At 37.4% G+C, this 21,862-nt stretch overlaps 2 protein-coding genes across 5 annotated transcripts in view; both read right to left on the bottom strand.

Moving 5' to 3' along the window:
• The window catches only part of LOC111865541 (protein capicua homolog), a 61,420-nt gene extending 47,265 nt beyond the window's left edge, over positions 1-14,155 (bottom strand). The window contains exons 1-3 of one of the 3 annotated variants that reach the window (XM_023853656.2): positions 14,000-14,155; positions 12,937-13,233; positions 157-1,654 (exon numbers count right to left, since the gene is read on the bottom strand). In XM_023853656.2, the coding sequence (XP_023709424.1) occupies positions 157-1,654; positions 12,937-13,155 (1,717 nt within the window). In that variant the 5' untranslated portion in view covers positions 13,156-13,233; positions 14,000-14,155. Of the gene's footprint in view, positions 1-156; positions 1,655-6,746; positions 6,924-12,936; positions 13,234-13,999 lie in introns of those variants that run through there. The other 2 variants (XM_023853657.2, XM_023853658.2) reach the window with 2 other exon arrangements.
• Positions 14,156-17,823: 3,668 nt separating this feature from the next.
• The window catches only part of LOC111865554 (histone-lysine N-methyltransferase trithorax), a 37,554-nt gene continuing 33,515 nt past the window's right edge, over positions 17,824-21,862 (bottom strand). For both annotated transcript variants that reach the window (XM_023853688.2, XM_023853687.2), the window contains exon 14: positions 17,824-19,083. In XM_023853688.2, the coding sequence (XP_023709456.1) occupies positions 18,910-19,083 (174 nt within the window). In that variant the 3' untranslated portion in view covers positions 17,824-18,909. The remainder of the gene's footprint in view (positions 19,084-21,862) is intronic.

The raw sequence follows: 21,862 nt of genomic DNA on the forward strand, positions 1-21,862 counted from the left end.
GTGCAATGGATTTCCATCCATCTTTATGGTTCATCAGTGCTTAATATTTCTTCATCTCTGAGTGTATAATGGTTTGTTTACAAGAAATATTTAATTTGGACATTTAACTCTAGGACATAAGAACATGAGAAATAGTAAATTCCAGCATCAACCAACCTGTGTCTAATGAAAAAAGAATATCTTCTTTACGGAGATCATCATCACTTTCACAGAAATCATCATACTGACGTCGCCGGAGATCATCTGCACTGCCATTTGATAGGGCTGTGCTGGTTGAGTGAATGCTGACTGGAGTTGTCATGCTGTGAAGAGGAGATGTGGCAGCACTGCGATAGTAGTTGCTGGCATCAGCAGGCTGCAGTGTGGGCACATGATGAAGCTGCAGAGGGACTGGATGAGGTGGAGTGGGTTGATGTGTGTGTAACACAGAAGGCTGTTGAAGCTGTCCATTTGAATTGGGCAGATAAACTCTGCCATTACTACTGCCATTGCTAGTGATTACAGGATGAGGACCATCTTTCAGGCATTCTAGCTCATCCCACCATGGTGGCAATAACAGCCGAAGATCTGCTCTTTTAACCAGGACTTCCTGACTCTGTCCACCAATGAGCTTTACTAAATACTGTACTGGTGGTGACAAGATTTTATACACAACTCCCTCGAAGAAAACACGATGATTGACCATGGGATCCGCAGCACGAACACATACACGTGCCCCAACTTGTACCTGCCCCATTGAAGGGCTTGCATCTCCAATTACATCATATTTACCTGAACCCAGTACATCTGTAAAAGCAGCTACCTCATTATCATAATCAAAATTCACCCACACTTCTCCTGTATGTTCAGCCCGTTGAATAACACCAGGAAGATATCTTTTGTCTTTCTTGGCCAACACATGATTACCCTGCCATTCACGAAGGTCAATATCACTTCTTCCCGACATCTGCACATGCTTTCTAGACCCCACAATTAAACTACTGTCTATGTTTAATACAGGCATGCAGTTACTTCCATCTGACCGAAGCACTCTCATGTTCTCAGGCTGATGAGGAATTTGATTCTCTATCACAGTATCCATGAGCGTATCAATGGAAGACATTCGACTCTGCTGTGCCATATGCTGTGGTACATGGAGATTTTCAGACTGTTTGGGTACGGAGCTCACATATGAATAGTCCACGGCTGCTGCCTGCGGAGGCATCACTACTACACTTTGTGATGGAGGAGTTAAATTTGCACATACAACCACACTATTGTTCTGATTCTGAAAACGGTTGTCTGTTGATGTCTTCTCTAGCTCCTCTAGCTCAGAAGGATCAAATTTACGCTTTTTTGGCAATTTTCTAGCACTTACTGCTGTAGCAGTTTCTTTATTTACACTAACGGTTTTTGACACACTGTTGGTAGTTGATGCCATGCAATTGTTAGCAGGCCTATTTAAGTTTGAACCTAGTGATAAAACGTTTTGAAACCCCTGTACTTGTGAGGTTTCTTCCCCACCTGGAGCTCCACCCCCATCATATCGTCCAAAGTGGTCAGACATTTCTCTCTTTTCATGCATGCTAGCTTCTGTATTCATTCCATATGCACTCACAGTTGTGTTTGAAGTATTTGCAGTGCTGATTATTGTTGCTTCTGATGTCAAATTTCTCTGAAACAAAATAAATCGTAATGAGCTCAAAGAAAGCCAAACATAAAAAATGTTTCCTCCCTTAGGTGCAGGATACTCCCCCCCCCCTTTCTGATTGGGGCAACACCCTGAGGCATGGGGCATACTTTTCTTTATTACTATTGGCTCAAGGACCCCATTACAATCTCAAAGATATTCATGGGACTCTGCCATGACATTCACACATACATACATACTCCTATATATATATATTTTTGTACTATCCATTTAAAGGCATGCAAAAAGTGACCTGTTTGTAACACAACAAATAATCAATAATAAAACATGCTTAGAAATGAATATCATCTCCAGATATGCACATATAAACACACAACCACATAGCATAGTGGCTAGGAAAACACAAATACAAGCACAAACATTGAGAATAAAGAATGAAATAAAATTTCTATACAAAAAGAAAAAACGACTTAATAAAAAAACGTCATTACACACTTACATAAAATGCAAACACGTGAAAATCTATATGGAAGAATAGTGAAAAATAAATAAATAAAAAACTGCAAGAATAAATTAAAACAATACTTCAAAAACAACAGAAAAAACACAAATCATCCAAATTACAAATGCAAACAAAAAACACCAGTAGAAAACAGGAATTACCCCAGGGTAATAAACATCACTGACATACAGTTTACACAAAACATAATGTAACTGCTGAGAAAAAATTGAAGTACAATTTACATTATAAACAGAAAAAAATGGCTAGAATCACTACCATTACATGCAGAAACCACAACAAGTAAATGAAATGGAACAACATTACAGACATATGGTCACAAAAACAATAAAAAAGATTAACCAAAAGGATAACATAAATAATACAGATAAAACAGAATGGAAACTAGTAAGGAACATAAGAAATAAGTTGGTAGAAAGTGAGATCACCATAACAAAACCAGATAAAGGAAGACTACAATTATACTCACAACAGATTACACACAAGAAGTAAACTATTTCACTCAAGAGAATCAATTCGTATTACTTAATAATAATCCCAAGCAAAACTACCAAAAGGCTATAAAACATACAATGGACACAATGTAATAACATGACACAAAAGGAAAACAAATGTAAATATATAAACATGAACCCAACAGCCATAAATCTCCACATAAGAATAAAACTATACAAACAAAATACACCTATCAGACCAATAATCAATTGGAGGAGCACAACCACATACAAACTAGCAAAATATCTAACAAGTACATTACACCTACCCAATAAATATAACATCCAAAAGTCTATACATCTGACTACAGATTTACAATCTACAGAAACTGATGAAGATGTGAGAATGTGTTCATTCGATATAAGGAATATGTATATTAACATATCAAAATTAGAGGTCATCAATACAACAGAAAGCATAATAATCACAAAGATATCACAAAAACTAACAAAAAAGAAATAATAAACACATTAAAATCAATGGCTGAACAAGGCTGAACAAAACTATTTCCAATTCAACCAGCAATATTACAAACAAACTGAATAATTAGCAATGGATGTTCCTACTTCCAATATATTAGCTAGTATATATCCAATAGTATAAGAGAATATTAATGTCATCCAGTGTGATGATCTTTTATACTATTGTTAGTGTGATTGACCAGGATGAACCTAGTCAAATATATATCCAATATATGGAGCATAACAACTGTACCCAACCTTAAAGAAACATTAAAAAATTGGATATTTTAGATATGCAGATGACATTCTCGTAACTTTCAACCAAAACAAAACAAGCATAGTTGAAACACTAACAGAATTCAATAAACAAACAACCAGTATAAAATATACTATCCAAAAAGAACAACACAACTCCATCAATTTCTTGGAGCTAACAATTCACCGAAAAAGAACAAAACAGGAATTTGAATATATTGGAAACCTACACAAACACATACAATACCAAATGACTCATGACACCCATACGAACATATAATAGCAAGCATTAACTACTTAATGAACAGAGTGCATACATATCCAATAAGAAATGAAGTGAAAACAAAGGAACTATATATTATACAAGACACATTATGTAACAATGAATATAATAGAAAATTAAGCATAAGTCACTCAAATCCACAAACACAATAAAAATGCAAGCCCACAACACCAAACAACAAAACTGGTCAGTTTATGTACTACGGAATAGAAATGAAAGAAATCACAGGACTTTTTAAAGAAACAGACATAGAGATTGCATTATGAACAAAAAACACAATACAAAACCTAGTAAAGCCTTGCCTGCAAATGGATGAATATGAAAAAAGTGGAGTATACCAAATGAGATGTACGGATTCTTTTCCCTTGGCACTATAGCCCCAGTGGGCCTAGGCCTACCTCCATGAACTTCTCCGTTCACTTCGGTTTTTCTAGATCTTACACATTCGGTAGGACTCCTTGGGCGGGTGATCAAATCGTCGCCAGGCCTCTACCCGTACAAAAACACAGAAAAAACGCACACATACAAACTAAACATCCATGCCCTGAGTGGGATTCGAACCCATGATCCCGGTTTCCAAGCGAGCGAAGACAGTACATGTCTTAGACCGCTCGGCTACTGTGACCGGTGATGTACAGATTAGCCTCTAAAATACACAAAGCAAACAGCCGAATATTCCAAACCAGACATAAAAAGCACATACAGGAAATATGGAATAACAACAGCAGCTCAGGATATTCGAACCATATATTTAACACATGATATGCATATGGGAGTATAACTAACACTATGAAAGTCTTAAAAACAGAGAAAAAAGGAAAACACCTCAAAACATTCGAGAAATACCATACCCACCACCTAATATTTGGAGTAGCAGAAGAATTAAACAAGAGAGAGCAATAAAAGCGCATTATATAAAGAAGAACCAGTCCAACTAAGCAAACATTCAGGAACAAGACACATTGTAAAACACACAGCAAGGAAGAACACAATGCACCAATTCCAGTAAGTACGCAAATAAGTAACCACATGACACACAGAGAACTTTGCATACATGAATTCTGATAGGAAATTCACACATGTTACAGACACACTAGGGCACTGAAGGGACTTGCATATATATTAACAACAAAGGACAGCAACTTCTTCATCAAAAAATTTTTAACACGTGATGATGGCTGTACTGGCTGAAAGATGTAAACTTTTAAAATTTTGAAGTTAACAAGTTTTGTGGGACATGGTGTTGTACATGAAACTGTGAATAACAGACGCTAAATAAATAATCAAAGTGCTGATGCCATCATTATTTGATCAGGTTCTTAAATTAAACGAATTAAAAATCTTGTGCATAAAAGTACAGCTAATATTAAAAGCAAATGCCACACTGAAATTAGCTGAAAAATATAATGATACTTCATTACTATTTTAAAATTCCCACTTGTGTAATATTGGATTTATTTCATTCATATTTACCATCCAAATTAAAAATCAGAGAGGCATATCACTGAATACATGACATTGTTTAGATGAAAGAGGTAATTCTTGTCTGTGTTGGACAATACAATAAAAGATGAAGGTACAGTAAAACTGTCTCTGAGCCAAAACATCATCGTGTACAGGTAATGTGTAAGCAACGCTTCATGCATTATAGAACTGCAAACTGGACAGAGGGCAGGATCAGCTTCACTCTGAACAAAAGATTCTCTGGTACTCAAGTGTAACCTAGAGAAGGTTCTCTTATTTAGACCAAACCCAGTGAATTCTCACGTTTTTTAAAACAAAACTGGCATGCCTTAACTATCAAAATGAACATGAAAAAATATAATTGGTTCAAGGACTTTTTTATTGCCAGTGGGGTGGGACTTAGTCCCTTGCACTGCGGCCACTTCTGGCCTATTATACCAGCCCCAGATGATAGGTGAGGGTGACTGTGGAGCAATTGGTGGAATGAAGATTGGCAGGGAAACTGGAGTACTTGGAGAAAGCCTGCCCCAGCGCCTCTTTGTCCACTACAAATCCCACTTGACCAGAGCCGGGATCGAACCCGGGCCGCCGCAGTGGCAAACCAGCGACTAACCGCTTGAGCTATGGCGCGGCATGTGCAAGGACATTACACATATTTTCTCATGCGTTCCTGATAGATCACATGGCTTCTGTAAATTATTAAAATTTAATCAACATCCGTTTATCCATTTTCTCAAGACAACTGACACTTCATATGCCTGCTGCCTGCTACATACTATTTCTTGCTTCGCTTATTCTTCACCCTTGAAGATAGTAGCAATATGCTCCTCTGAAATGTCAGATGACTTTCAACACACTAGAAGGTATTACATTCCAGAAGAAAGAATTCTTCATAACTGCCACTGTGTGAACCTCAAATGCTACATACCAAGTTCCTTGTTCTCTGAACCAACTGTCAATGAAATTGGAAAAGTCATGTAGACAAGAACATACAAAAACTGGGCTCAACATAATTTGCAATGTGGCATCTTTTACTTCTTAGCAGCATGTAACTTTCAGAGACAAGTGTACTTCACACATACTTTCACTGTCATACTGTAAGTTACAATTTGTGGGGATATGCCACTAACAATAGAAAAATATTTATTTTGTAATAAAAAAAACAAATAACATAATCAGAATAATATGGCCATTGCTCTGAGGAGTCATGCATAAGTTTATTTAAGAGATTTCGGATACTAACACCTGTTTCTGGGTATTTGCCTTAATAAAAATTTAAATGAATTAATATGAAATTATTATGTGAAATTCTTAAGTTCGTGAAATCAATACAAGGTAGAGAAATGTTCTCCACAGATACATTTTTAATCTTAGTATTCCAAAAGATATTATTCAGGAATTAACTGCACAGCAAGAGCCTTTTAAAAATCAAAAGTCTATTCTCTAATAGAGGATAATTTCAATTGTCATTAAAAGAAACCGCTTTGCCACACACTTTTCACTGTGTTGATAAACTTGTAAACCTTATATACTAGCAGCTTCTTAATTATATATGAAATTTTAATATAAGAATTTTCTTTTTTCTAGAAAATTAAATGTAGCATATGTCTTGTGCTTGTTGTAGTATGATTTGCTTACTGCATTTATCTGCATACAGACTTCCTTCACATTGCAGTAAGCCAGGATCCATGGAATGCATACAGCTATCTACTACTCACCAGACTAATCCATCCACCCACCTATTACAGCAGAAAAACAGCAACAAAGAAAGTGAAAATTCAATGTGCCTTTTAAAGTGCTTCTCTCCGATGCCCGTGTGGTAAAATTAATAAAATAAAATTGTCACAACCGAGTGAGCTGGCTTTATATGAACATTCCTTCACCATAAACTTCCTCTCTCTGAAATATTTTAAACATTCCCTCAAAAGGGAATTCATACCACAATTATATTCACTGAAATGAAAGACGTGTAATGTGTTAATATCATAAAACATTTTTTAGTAAGATAGTCCAAAACCACAATATAAAGATCAAGATTTCTATCTTCTGGGATATAATGCCAAGTCCACTCAAAGTCAACTGATGTTTCAGAGGAACATGTCACCTCCATCTGTAGGGTCAAAGAATATGCTTTGCTATGCTTTCCACCTGCTTTCATGCTGATTTCTTGCTTGGCTTGTTCTTCGACACAGAAGATGGAGGCGACATGTTCCCCCAAAACATCGACTGACTTTCAATGGATTACACAGCGTTACATCCTGGAAGATAGTACTCTTCATAACCATCACTGTGAGAAACCCAAATCCTTCATAATATAAGATGGCTAATAAATCCTTCAAATATTTGGAAACAACAGTAAAATATTAAATTATGCCTCGAGTGAAGTTCACAGCAGATCAGATTAGTGGAATAGTTACCATAGGATTCTGTTGATGGTGTATAACACACATAGATATTGGGTTTTCGGACTTTATCCATCGTCCTAGTTTTCAAGATAACTAAGAAAAACACGACGTTTTGGAAACTGGATCTGTTTCCGTCCTCAGGTGAGGGAAAACACCTATTCTGTTGGGTCCCTTAGAAAGAGCTAGCCTCAATCACTGGACAACCGATGTCACAAAACACAAAGGTTATAAACACCTGAGACCAGGCTAAGTCCATGAGACGGCACAGTGCATCTATAGCATTCCTTATGTGGCAGAAGCTACACTGGCGAAACAGGCAGACCTCTGGCCGTGCGGCTCCAGGAACATAGGCATAATCCCCAAAGAAGGTCTTCTAGAAAAATCTAAACTAGCCCAACATGCCTATGAAGAGGGACATAGGGTAGGCTGGGATGAAGCTAAGATTTTGGATATTTAAAGCCACATCAGGTATAGGAAATACAAGGAAGCGGCCAATATGGCATGCTCGGCCAACCCAATTAGCCAACCCAGTTTGGACTTTTCTACCATTTGGATCCCCATTATCAGCAATGAAGTCATGAATTCACACAGAAGATCTGTATGGTGTGATATGTTTTTATTGGTTTCTATTAAGTTCTAAATTAAATAGACGTGATTTACTCCATTGTTGGCGCTAGTTAGACACTATTACTTCTTTACTAGTTCTCCTTTCTAATCCATGCCGTGGTGGTCATGGACCTGGTTATTAGGTCGGTATCGTGACATAAATTTCTACGGCTCTATCTATCCTGGTTCCATGCTTGTATGTGTTTGGAACAATCTGTTAAGTATATTTTTCTTATTAGCTCTCATGGACTTAGCCTGGTCTCAGGTATTTATAACCTTTGTGTTTTGTGACATAGGTTGTCCAATGATTGAGGGTAGCTCTTTTTCTAAGGGACCCAACAGAATAGGTGTTTTCCCTCACCTGAGGATGGAAACAGATCCAGTTTTTGAAACGGCCTGTTTTTCTTAGTTATCTTAAAAACTAGGACGATGGATAAAGTCCAAAAACCCAATATCTCAGATTAGAGGAATGTTTGCTACAATTCAGATTAGAATCTCTCATGTTTGTCTACCTACAAACCTACAAATTATAGTATGCAAACCTACCTCTTTTATGGAGGGCATTCTAACCATTACACTCAATTAATGCATAGACTAAAAGATTTTTTAAATCAATGAATACATTCTTTTGCTGTCTTACATACTTCGGCCTGAAGTGACAGTAAAATATTTTATTAATTTGTTAAGAATTTTTATGCTTGATGGAATTTTTGACTTTACACATTCAAACTATATCTGATAATTAAAGTGTTGCCTAGTGTTTCATCTGGGTATGAAATTAGGATCCACAACCTAAGGAAAGAACATATACTGACTTAGACTGTATGACAACAGCACTCTGAGGAGAATATTTGGACCAAAGATAAAGAAAATTACAGAAGGATGAAGTCATCCTTCTCTAGGGACCGGAGTACATCATACCTTGTATAGGCAAACTTGTGGAAGAAAAGTCCTGTTCTGTTATATATGAATTTCCCACTAAGTATGATTATTAGAAGTATCTTGAAAATAGAATCTAGTAACTTCCTAATGATGTGCCCTCATTCCCATAGCAGATGGGAGTATAATTTGTGATACTGACCAAATCACAGTGGATGAGATGGATGGGACATGGAGACATGGAGGAGATGATAAATGTATATGGAATAAACTACATGGGAGACCCAGGAAAAGATGGAAGCATAACATTAAAACAAATCTTAATGCAACTGAATATAAAGTTTGGGAATGGGTTTCACTGGCTCAGAATGGAGTCCAGTGGTAGAACATCACGAATACAATAATGAACTTTTGGGATCTATAAAAGGAGGGCACCTGATGAGTGACAGATTTTTCAGCTAGAAAAGTAAGATAATAAGACAGCTAAATGATACAGGTAATTCCTCCCAAATATCAAAACAGATCATTCACAAATATGATCGAGGAAAATACCAAAAGAAAACAAAGGGTGCGACTGTGTACATAATATATTCAATTGCACAGAGCTAATGATATATAGAAAACAAACCCTCAATAGGAAACAATCCCTGATTCCACAACACTCATATAACACCATACATTGGATACAAAAGCTTGGAAGCTCACCTGCACACATCATCCTTTTCCCAGCCCCAAAGAGCACTGAATTAGGATCCAAATTCTATGATAGATATGCATACTTGATTACAATGTCAAGCCACAGGCAAGATCAATATGAATGTGCACTTACAACTAAGTATGACCAGGACACACAGAAGGAAATGGGCAAAAAGCCAAAGAGCTTGAGCATTAGCAGCCATAACAAAAACACTGAATGAATGTCAGAACAGAACCGACCTCAGAAGTATGCACAGCTATGATGTTGATATTAATGAAGGAATTAAAAATATAGTTGTAGGTTGTAGGGCAGTTACAAATGGCAGAACTTTGGTACCATCTTTTGGAAGAAGTGGTCAACTAATGGGGTAGGATGAAGGAAGTTGATGACACAGTCATAACGGTGCTGAAAGCTTCTCTTTCCTCTTAAATTAAGAAAAATTACAAACGTTAACATCAAAATTATATGAGAAATGCCCACATGTTTACTGACATTGTAGAAACAGAAATTAATTGCTGCCAAGGCAACACAAAGAGAACTGATAAAATGGATCCTCCTAATACAACGTGTGTGGCCTTAATGTCAATAAAATAAAATATTATACAGCTCTGCTCACCAAGTTTCTTACGTGCTGAATGGACCTCAATATAGACACCATTAGTGGCATGACACACTTCAAGGTAATATTAAACGTCTTGCCAGGTGTGGTGTGAATTTCACTGATAACAAACACTGCAGATCTAACAGTACCATCATGCAGCATCTTTTCTCAATGAACATCTTTTACAAACTCTCAAAAAACTTTATGAGTGAAATCTGGAGAATATGGGGGGGGGGCCAAGGAAATTGGCCCTTTTTCTTTATCCAACAATCACAGAAAACTCCCTGTCCTGTGAGGTGTGAGCGCAATGGCAGAAGTGAGGTGGTGCACCATTTAACTGGAAAGCTGTTCCTGCAGGTATGTGAGTCACAGCAGTGCCATTCAATACCTGTTCTTAAAGAAGGAAAGAATCCATAATATCGTCTTTCATCAGAGGGTACCATACGTTGACCTTTGTGAATTACACTCATGTTCAATAGCTTCAAGAGTACTTTCACTTCCCCATACAGTGCCTGCTGATGTTCCACATACACAAAACATTGCTCCATTAGAAAAACTTAAATTCTGTCCTCTTTGACACGGGAAAGCATTTCTACAGCAACCTGTCTTCTCACGTCCTGATAATTTTGTCCTTTCTTTTGGAACAACTGACGCTTGCAACCATGCAATTTTAGTCTCTAGTGTAAAACTACGTGGGGCAATCCAAAAGTTTCCAAAATTTGAATTTTGCGCGCGAATGGTTATGAGTACATCAAAATACCGCTAGGTGTTTCCTCACACATTCTTCTTGAATCAGTGTGGCAAGCGGCATCGAGTTGAGTGGTTGGGTTTATTGTTGGTGAATGTATTTCCATTGTTGTGTTTCTGTGAGTTTTCGGTTTTGCGATGGCTGACCTGAGAGACCAGCGTGTCTGTATAAAGTTTTGTTTCAAACTTGGGAAAACCGCTGCAGAAATGCACCAAATGTTGAAGCAAGCTTTTGGTGGAAACAGTTTAGGCCAGACACAAACTTACAACTGGTATACGCATTTTAAAAATGGCCGAACACTGACTGATGATGACGATCGTTCGGGATGGCCATCAACAGGCAAAACAGCAGAAAATGTCGCGAAAGTTAGGGATCTGATTCTGCAATATCGTAGACTGACCATCCACGACCTCTGTAACACCTTGGGACTAAGTTATGGTACATGTCAACGAATTTTGTCAGAGGAACTGAACATAAGGAGGATTGCGGCGAAGTTTGTGCCACGACTGATGCAAAATGAACAGAAGCAGCATCACTTGGAAGTCTGCAGGGAACTTCAGCATCAGCTTCAAGAGGATCCAAACTATCTTTCGAAGGTTGTCACTGGTGACGAAAGTTNATCGATGTTCTAAGGCGTCTGAGGGAGAACATGAGGAGAAAACGTCCAGAGAAGTGGCGTACGAACAACTGGGTACTCCACCATGACAACGCATGACTGCATACGGCTTACATTGTGCAGGAATTTTTGGCTAAAAACAAAATGGCAGTTGTTCCCCACCCACCGTACTCGTCAGACTTAGCTCCATGCGACTTCTTTCTCTTCCCCAAGATGAAAATCAAGTTGAAGGGGCGAAGATTTGATACAGTTGAGGAAATTCAAGTGGAAACGCAGACGGTACTAAACACCCTAACAAAGAAAGACTTCCAGGATGCATTTGAAAAGTGGCAGAAACACTGGGATCAGTGTATGCACTCCCAAGGGGACTACTTTGAAGGTGATGGTGCAGAATAAGATGTAGGTAAGATATAATAGTTTTTATTAATATATTTCAGGAACTTTTGGATTGCACCACGTATCATGCACAGCTGAGCAAGACAGGCCTAATTCAAAATGTGCTGGGTGAATAGACTTGCAAGGGGATCCTCTGAAAAATTTCATATATTTATCTAACACTGTCCTGGGGCACCATGCCATGTGGAGGCCCATTCTATTGCAAGACACTCTGCGTCTCTTTCAATGTCTGTACCACTGCACCACAGAACTACAAATTTTTGCTACTTGGTTCAGGTACACCTGACATAACTTACATTTAATAGAGGAATACCACTTAAACTCTGTCTCCCACATAATTCCATCAACTTTCAGCCATACAGAGTAAGAGTTCTCTTAAACTGAAGCAAAATAGGATGGGATGGACCTGCTCCACCCTGTACACAGAAGGTGACTTGACTGGGCAGGAAAAGGAGCTCTGAGAGCTATCAAACTACATGAAGAAGTTCACACCTTAATCCCTGCTTCCATTTGTGTATATATTTCATTTTATTGACATTTAGGCTGGACACACATCGAACATCATACACCAAATAAACAACTACTAAGTAGTGCTGTAGTCCAACAGAACAGATGTATCTGTACAGGACAATTCTTTACAATCCATATAAATCAACTGTTATACTATGTCCTGACGATTCATCACTTCCACATGAGGAGGGAAAGATATCATGACTGCAAGTTTGCAAAACAGGTGATTTACGAAGCATGGCAACTGGGGAAATGACATCAATGTAAAAATATATATAAGATGAAAAAATATGGTATGATTTAAAAATATATACTAAAATTGTAACCGGATACACAATTAAATAAAATAATAATACAGATGTCAACTTACTAAAGATACAGAATTGTGATGAACAGCAACATCAGTGTCATTCTTCTGTTCATGTGAGAGTCGCTGTGTTGTAGAGGGTGGAGCAGGTGGGGCTGATGATGACTCATTGTTGGTAAGACTAATATTATCAGCATCCTCAGGAAGCCTCTTCCTTCCCCGAGTCTGTCGGGTGTTGCGCTCACTGCGTCTCTGGGCCCGCCCGTCTCCACGCCGGTTCATGGCAGTTCCGAGGCAAACCCAAGGACACGCTTTCAAGTGCCTGTGTCTTCATTCATTACATTGTTCTGCACATGTCAGCTGTAGAGAGTCATAGCATTTCTATAATCTACACTTAAATACCTGATAAGTATGCAGTCACTGTTTAACTCCTATTTAAACTAATTCATTTCTATGTACTAGATTATATTCCACTATACTGCAATGTGTAGCTACTACATACTACTGCAATACCACAAGTTATTCAAAAGCCTTCCGGTGTCATTCCAACATCTCATAACGGTCATCGATACAAGAGGTAAGTCAGTATATTCCCATAATTAGTATCAAGTTTCTACTTTCTGGAAGTCCATTCACGGCCACTATATTTGAAATGAAATTAATGCAGTTAAAAAGAATCACTAACAAAGGAAGACATCATGAAAATTTTTGGCTAACTCCACTGCACTAAGACATGAATATTGATAATAACGCTGAAGGCTGAAAATGCAGCGCCAGAAGCTGGAGATACTGGAGTTGAACCCTAAAACATTCTCCAGCTCCGAGATAAATTCATCCCACTTGTAAAGAACCTCAACACAGACCTAAACCTTCAATCTCTCAAATCAACGTTAATAGAATTACAGGTTAAAAATGTATTTTCCAAACAACTCATATATTATCCACTTGTAATTTATACACATTCACTACTTCCTACAACTCATACCTAATCATTCTTTGAATACAATAACGTAGTTCCTAAATTACTACACGACTCATCGTAGTATTTCCCCTTCTGTTGTCACAGGCAGTAAACAAACATTTCACTAAGAATGTCAATTATTTTGTATATATTAAGTCTACTAACCTCTGTGAAGCGTGTATACCAACATAGCGTCTACCAGAAGCTACGCTTGATTCCTGAATATAGTTATATTTATGATTAAACATTGAATTTCAGAACAAAAATGTTGACATCTATCACATGAACACCTACAAACCATCAAAACATCTCCTTCCCCCTTCCAGAATCACCCTTACCCTAAAAACGGTGGTGAATGAGTCTTACTAACCCAGCCGACTATTGGTGGATCTGTGATCACGTGTATCATTGTACATGAGCTGAAGAGTTTGATTGGTTGATATCGAAGCTACTATGATGTTAGTTACATAGGGGAGGTAAGAAGATGTACTTCTGAATTTTAATACTGTGATTTTTTTCTTTTGTTTTACAATTTAAATATCAAGCTTACATAGATCATTGCCAACAAATTTTAAGATTGAAGGATGAAATTATTCATATATAACTTGTATTTTTCTGAACAAAGGCCCCACGAAATCACTGCTTGCATGACTAATAAGTGTAGTGATCTAACAGACCGTGCATACCTATGACATATCGCCATTTTAAGTCCTGTGTTTACATGTACGTATTTTGTAAAATAGCACCTGTTACGGCAAAATGAACATATGAATGTATCCAAAAACAAAATACTATACCCATGAAGTCAAATTTCATACAAATAACTGCACCAGCACATACACGAATAAACAAAGGAAGTATAGTCATGCGACGGAATTATGACTTGAATCTGATCCTACATCAGAGATTCTGTTCAGATGGGTAGCAGGCCCTACGATTAAAATATAACTTTTCATAGTTCTGGGCAACTTCGGAGCGCTTTTACATGGAGCAAGAAAATTTTTAAGGCTTAAATATCTTGATCGATCTCAATTCATTCGAAACCGGCCGGAGCTAGCCTACTTCAACCACATCTCCGCGCCATTAACACGAATTTTTCACAGTGTTGCCAGGTCAATGACATTGCATCTGCAGAGATCTCGTAAACAAAGAAAGGAATGCGTTGGAAGTCACTAGATCCACGTAGAAGTAAGCTAACTATAAATTTTAAGTTTCCCACCTTATGAATAAAGTCACGAAATTCGATGTATCAGGAACTTTCAGTTATAAAGTAGACGAGCACATGCAGCCAAAACAGTAGTAGTAGTGTTCAGTTCTACAGCAAAAAAGTTAGTATATTGAAATCCACATGCATTACTTCTCGAAGATTTGATAATTGTTCTGAATAAAAGTCCTAATTATAAGTACATTTGACAACACTGAGGCTGCCACCTCCACTGCAACAAGACAGCTAGACCTACAAGATTGCAAAAGTCTGTTGGTTGTGTAGTTGTTTACATCGTTCAGGTTATTTAGAGGGGTACCGCTGAGCTTTGTTGCTCATTCTAGCCAATTTGCCATATTTTGTAAAGTGAGTTTTATGGGATCTTCCAAACTATTCATATTTTAACCGCACACTCATCGGAATTTATGACTTATTACGAAGTCCATGACTGTTCTTTTAACGTAACCGTTAAAATCTTCAGGATATGAACAGCTCCTATATACCAGCAATGAGAATAGCGTGCAACTTGTTTGGTAGTGGTCTTGTGTTGACTCTGCATGACGAGATTTTCCAAGGCAGCCCACATGGTCTACATCATTTTATGGAAGTACATACTATGGGTGTAACAGTAAGATGTCCTTAACGAAAAAATAGCCAGATACTTAACGGAATGCTGCTCACACGTTTTCCAAATGAATTCTAATTTACGCACTTCACAGTAATTCATGTTCATGTTGTTATGTGCCAATAATTATCAATTTTTAAGTATTATGCAGTAAAGTAACTGCACTGTTGAAAAACAAGATATCTGTGCACAACTACATTCTGTGATTTTGGGCCATGTACGCCGGTAAGGTTGAAGATGGAGGCAGAACGTTCCTCTGAAACGTTCAACTGGTGGGCTTCGGAGAGTCACATGCATAGCTAACACATGCCAATACATATTTTTCAATCACTGATATGAGAACCTCAAATCCAACAAGGTACATGATACAAAAGTAACTTTGTGCCCACGGTATACCTGTATATATGAATTTTGTTTTAATGTTATATTACAGCCATTTGAAACATTGATCATTGAACAGTTTGACTGCTTAAACTGTTACAAAATGTTAAACTGAGGTAATTTTATAAATACTAACTAAAAAGCAGAATGTGGGGAACAATTTCTAATGTATGGGAATAAGTAGAATGTCACTGTTTCTAGTTGCTTCTGTCGTGACTGGCCAGGCGACATATTGGAAGGTGTGTATTTAAAGGATATGACTGTTACATACAGTCTGTGCTTTGCAGTCTGAATGATTTGTTTGTATGCAAAATCATTTAAACTTGAGTACCATGCAAAGCCACCCAACAAGAACAGCCAAATGCATCTGTGGGGTTACATTAAAAATATGCATTATGGCTACTTGGCATATGGAACGCTGTGTAAATCGAGCAGGTATGGGCTAAGTGGCAGTGATAATAGGAGCTGAACAGTACTTACGGAGGCAGCAGGTTCCTCCAAAACCCTATGAAACTGTGGTGTCAGAAATCAAGAAACCACAACCTTAATGCAAAATTACTTTAACACCATTTCTGTGAACTCTTAGTCAGAGATTATTATTTTTACCAAAGCAAAATATAGAAATGAAACCCATAATTTGATGTGATTTTGTATTTATAAATGATAATTATTCAAAATGTGTAGCAGCAATCTTCCTGGAGGTAAAGGGCGGCTGGTGTGTAAGGCTGACTCAGTGCTAGCTGTGGACTGATTGTCTAGAAAATATGGGAGTCTCAACATCTCACAAACCTATATAGACCTCTATGGCCTGTTACAGGGAATGCTTTTAACTTTTTAAGTCAAACTGGGTACCAACAAAATATGCTTTGATATTTGTACAAAACAAGAAATAAATGCGAAGGCTATAAAGATACAAATGAGAGGAAACAACTGAAAACAAACTAATGTAAGAAACCAGACTTTTGAATGATATTTCATGACAATGGGTCAAGAATCTATTGCCTTTGGTATGACTGTCTGCTCACAATTAGCCATTACAGATGAAATGAAGTCTGATGGTTAAAGATTCCATGCTCAAAAAGACAGAATTGTATGCTGCTCCAACTGTGCACCATTAACTGAACTACATTTGGATATTGTTTTAATGAGTGCATTTTCATCAAACATGTTGTTTCTGAAGGAATGAATATCAAATAGTAAAACTGTTACATCAAGATAATTAAAAACCACTTGATAAAGTGTTTCTTGAAATTCAGTTTAATTAAAATCTATGGAAACCTAAATGATTTTGTATTCTCTCTTTGACATCTTCAGAGAGTCCATTTTGGCAAGCAGATGACACAAAAAATGGCACTGCAATGAAATTAGTAATAGCAACTTCGCACATACACACGTACACTACATAACCTTTATAGGCCTGCTTATTTATAATGAGGATGACAAGTAAGCAATACTGCAACATGAAAGTCTCTACAGATTTTAATTAAAGTGAGCTTTATAAAATGCTGTATCAAATGGTTTTATTATCTTGATGTACCATTTACCAATGCAGTGGTAATATCAAATATTAACTACAGAACTGTAAAAGTGACCTTGACATTCAGTAACTTTTCCCTCCATTGTTTAAAATATCATGAAGGCATATGGTCAGAAAAGGATTTGGGACTTGGAGGGTGCAGTTATAAAACAATTACAATATAAATTTGAAATTATCTTTAAAATCAATATGAAGTTGGTTTCAAGACCCACTGCTTCATGTTAAAAATAAAAACAAAGAAATAATTTCACTTTGTTCTTTATGAAAAACATATTTATTACAAAGCTGGTCTGGTTGTGTACGAGTATAGTGTATTATTTATCTGTAATGGTGTACATGAACTGACTCACAGAAATGAAAAGAGTGAAATGTTACCATGCAAATATAAGTATCTATGTTGCAATCTTAATTGAAATGTGAATGTGCCATGATTAATAATCAAGAGGGAAAAAATATTCAGAAAAGAATATCAAGTTCAAAGGTGTTCCCCGAAGCACCAGTCTTCAAAAAGTTGTTTTTATCACACTTATGTATTGTATACCCTTAGGTATTAATATACTAATATACAAGTTGGCTCCATTCTACAACTCAACTGCCTGGCAACCTTCTGCTGCTTTGGAGCCATAATTACAAGAAAAGTTATCACAAGGAGTATCCACGGGATAAATTGCATACAAATATTTGTGACCCAACTGGATTCACATTTTCGTTGATAGCACATCATCTTAAGATATGACTATAAAAATCACAGGCCCTCATAATAATAAAATAGTGCAAACTGGTATTCATCTACCACATAGTGGTAAAAATTAATTTAGAACGCACTAAGTACCTTCCTTTTATGACTAAACATTACACTGTTATTTTCATTTTTACAGTAATGTACAAAAATTACTTATATCATAAAAAGCAACTATTAGTGTCAACTGCTCAGCTGGATGTTTAGAAAATGTCTACCCGAGTACTGATGTATTAGCTTAATGCAAATCATTACATACTATTATGAATATTGTGCAGGACAGATCATACACTTCACCCCAATCACAACAGTGATTATAATGTCAAAGAGAGATGCATATTTGAAATCCGTCATTCTGTGAGTTATTTACCCAAAAAAGTCAAACTGTCAACATATTAACACTGATCAATATAGGCCACCTGAGTGTATACATCAAGCACCTTTCATACATACCAGTTCTTGGAAATTATATATACATAAATTAACTGGAGCCCAAAACCATGAGCCAAATGTCATTCAAACGCCTCCAAGAGAATTAGGTGATCAACTGCAGAATAGTATCAAAATACTGATAACAAGAAGTGTCTGTTTAATTCAGGTATTTTCGACACTTCCGTGAACCACATGTACAAGGGATCTTAACATCTTCAAATGGAAACTTGTAGTCATATGTTAGTTCTTCCCCCTGTGGTATGCGGCGAAGAGCGAAGATCAGGATATGCTTTTTTCCTAAGATGTCCACCACACGTGAGTAGCAATTGGGCTGGAACAAATCCAATTGTTACACTATTAAAGTCCCTATGGATATTATTAGTCTGGAATCAGCATGAACCAGTCATTACAAGGGGTTCAGAATAGTGTGAGTCTGGAAATGCACTTTTCACCCACTTGCTCAGAGTTGTGTAAGTACATAAACTGCAATATCCATGCCTAGATTATTAGCTATTATTATTGAGTCGTTGTTTACTTTCCATACAGTACAGACAATTCTTCATAAGATGAGGCACTGACTACACAATTAATTAATTTGCAACATCATGGGCCTCCTATATATTCTTATATAAATGAAATATCCAACTTCAAATTGGTCCATATAAACGTATGAAAAGTAAAAAATCAACGACCGATTTGATGATGTTAATTACGTTTTATCTTGTTTTATACAATAACTTTTAAGTTTTTTTTTATATAATCTGACTTATTGTATTTTTACACAAAGTATTTTAACATTGTATCCAATCTATTGTACAGCAGTTCAATGGTGTATGTTTGTTGATATGTGTTTGCCTGATGATGGCTGTTAGTGGCTGAAACATGTAGCGAAGCCCTGATTTTTTCTATTTGTTGTGTTTTGATGGTCTATAAGAGAGTTGTATATTGTAACACAACAGGATGCACGAAATGAAAATTATAGATTATTAGGTTTGCACCTCACCTACATGTGTTTTCAAAGCAGGAGTGCAACACTGTGGAGCACCTGTCTGCATGCATGAGACAACTCTAGAACTGCTAGACAGATTTTTGTGAAATTTCATACTGGAGAATTTTAATGAAAAAACTGTCAAGCCCTTTTACTGATCATTTTCATATGATAACTGTCATGGCCAAGACCTACATGAGTTTCTGCATGTATCCTGAGTGTAACACATTAAATATATGTGGGGCAATCCAAAAGTTACCGAAATTTGAATTTTGCACGCGAATGGTTATGAGTACATAGAAATACCGCTACATGTCTCCTCACAAATCCTTCTTGAATCAGTGTGGCAAGCGGCGTCGAGTTGAGTGGTTGGGTTTATTGTTGGTGAATGTATTTCCATTGTTGTGTTTCCGTGAGTTTGCGGTTTTGTGATGGCTGACCTGAGAGAGCAGCGTGTCTGTATAAAGTTTTGTTTCAAACTTAGGAAAACCGCTGCAGAAATGCACCAAATGTTGAAGCAAGCTTTTAGTGAAAACAGTTTAGGCCAGACACAAACTTACAACTGGTATAAGCATTTTGAAAATGGCCAAACATTGACTGATGATGACAATCGTTCGGGACGGCCGTCAACGGGCAAAACACCAGAAAGTGTCGCAAAAGTTAGGGATCTGATTCTGCAAGATCGTAGACTGACCATCCACGACCTCTGTAACACCTTGGGACTAAGTTATGGTACATGTCAACGAATTTTGTCAGAGGAACTGAACATGAGGAGGATTGCGGCGAAGTTTGTGCCACGACTGATGCAAAATGAACAGAAGCAGCATCGCTTGGAAGTCTGCAGGGAACTTCAGCAACAGCTTCAAGAGGATCCAAACTATCTTTCGAAGGTTGTCACTGGTGACGAAAGTTGGGTTTATGGCTATGACCCTGAAAGCAAGCAGCAATCGTCACAAGGAAAGGCCCTTCTTCACCTTGGCCAAAAAAAATCTCAACAAGTCAAGAGCAACATTAAGTCCATGTTGATCTGTTTTTTTGATATTGACAGGATTGTTCATAAGGAGTTCGTCCCTCTGGTTAGACAGTCAATAAAAGAGTTCTACCGCGATGTTCTAAGGCATTTGAGGGAGGACATGAGGAGAAAATGTCCAGAGAAGTGGCGCACGAACGACTGGGTACGCCACCATGACAACGCACGACCACATACGGCTTACATTGTGCAGGAATTTTTGGCTAAAAACAAGATGGCAGTTGTTCCTCACCCACCGTACTCGCCAGACTTAGCTCCATGCGACTTCTTTCTCTTCCCCAAGATGAAAATCAAGTTGAAGGGGCGAAGATTTGATACAGTTGACTGGGATCAGTGTATGCGCTCCCAAGGGGACTACTTTGAAGGTGATGGTGCAGAATAAGATCTAGGTAAGATGTAATAGTTTAATTAATATATTTTGGGAACTTTTGGATTGCACCCTGTATATTGTGCCAAAAGTAAAGAAATGCACTTCCCATTTTCAAATCATTCCCTTGAGAAGGTTATAGAAAATGTATTCAATGAATGGTATGAAGCCAAGGCAGTGTCAGAGTTTGATGCTTGAGGAATGCTGAAATATGTTTTGTCACAAGAGAAGGAAAAATTACACTCCTCAGAAAGGTAATATCATCAAAAGGTGCTGGCCTTCCAAGTTACACAGCTTCCTCTGAAGAGAACAGAGATTAACCCAATAAAGAATAAGTTTATGTCACTGTTGTTACAATGACAGTTTAAATGATTTGCTAATGATAAAAGTGAATGGACCACCACCCAAAGCGCCTCAACCACCATGTACAATAAATCGTTGTTACCTATACTTCCGGGGGGGGGGGCATGCACACACCATATAAAGGACTGAGGTGCCATTTTTAAGAATGGGATGTGCAAGCAGAAGGATAAGAGTGAAGCTTAATTTGTGACGATTTCACAACAAAGGAGATTTTACACATGTTTCATTTAAGGTTATTCTTAGGTATATGTTCATGGGGGGGGGGGTAAGTTTGTGTGTTGGCAGATAGGGGTTGGAAAAGCATTTAAGCTTCTTCCCATTACACTGTAGGATGTAGATCTGTTGCTAAATAATGACTTTGT

The sequence above is a fragment of the Cryptotermes secundus genome, unplaced genomic scaffold, assembly GCF_002891405.2.
Source record: "Cryptotermes secundus unplaced genomic scaffold, Csec_1.0 scaffold836, whole genome shotgun sequence".
NCBI classification, from domain to species: domain Eukaryota; kingdom Metazoa; phylum Arthropoda; class Insecta; order Blattodea; family Kalotermitidae; genus Cryptotermes; species Cryptotermes secundus.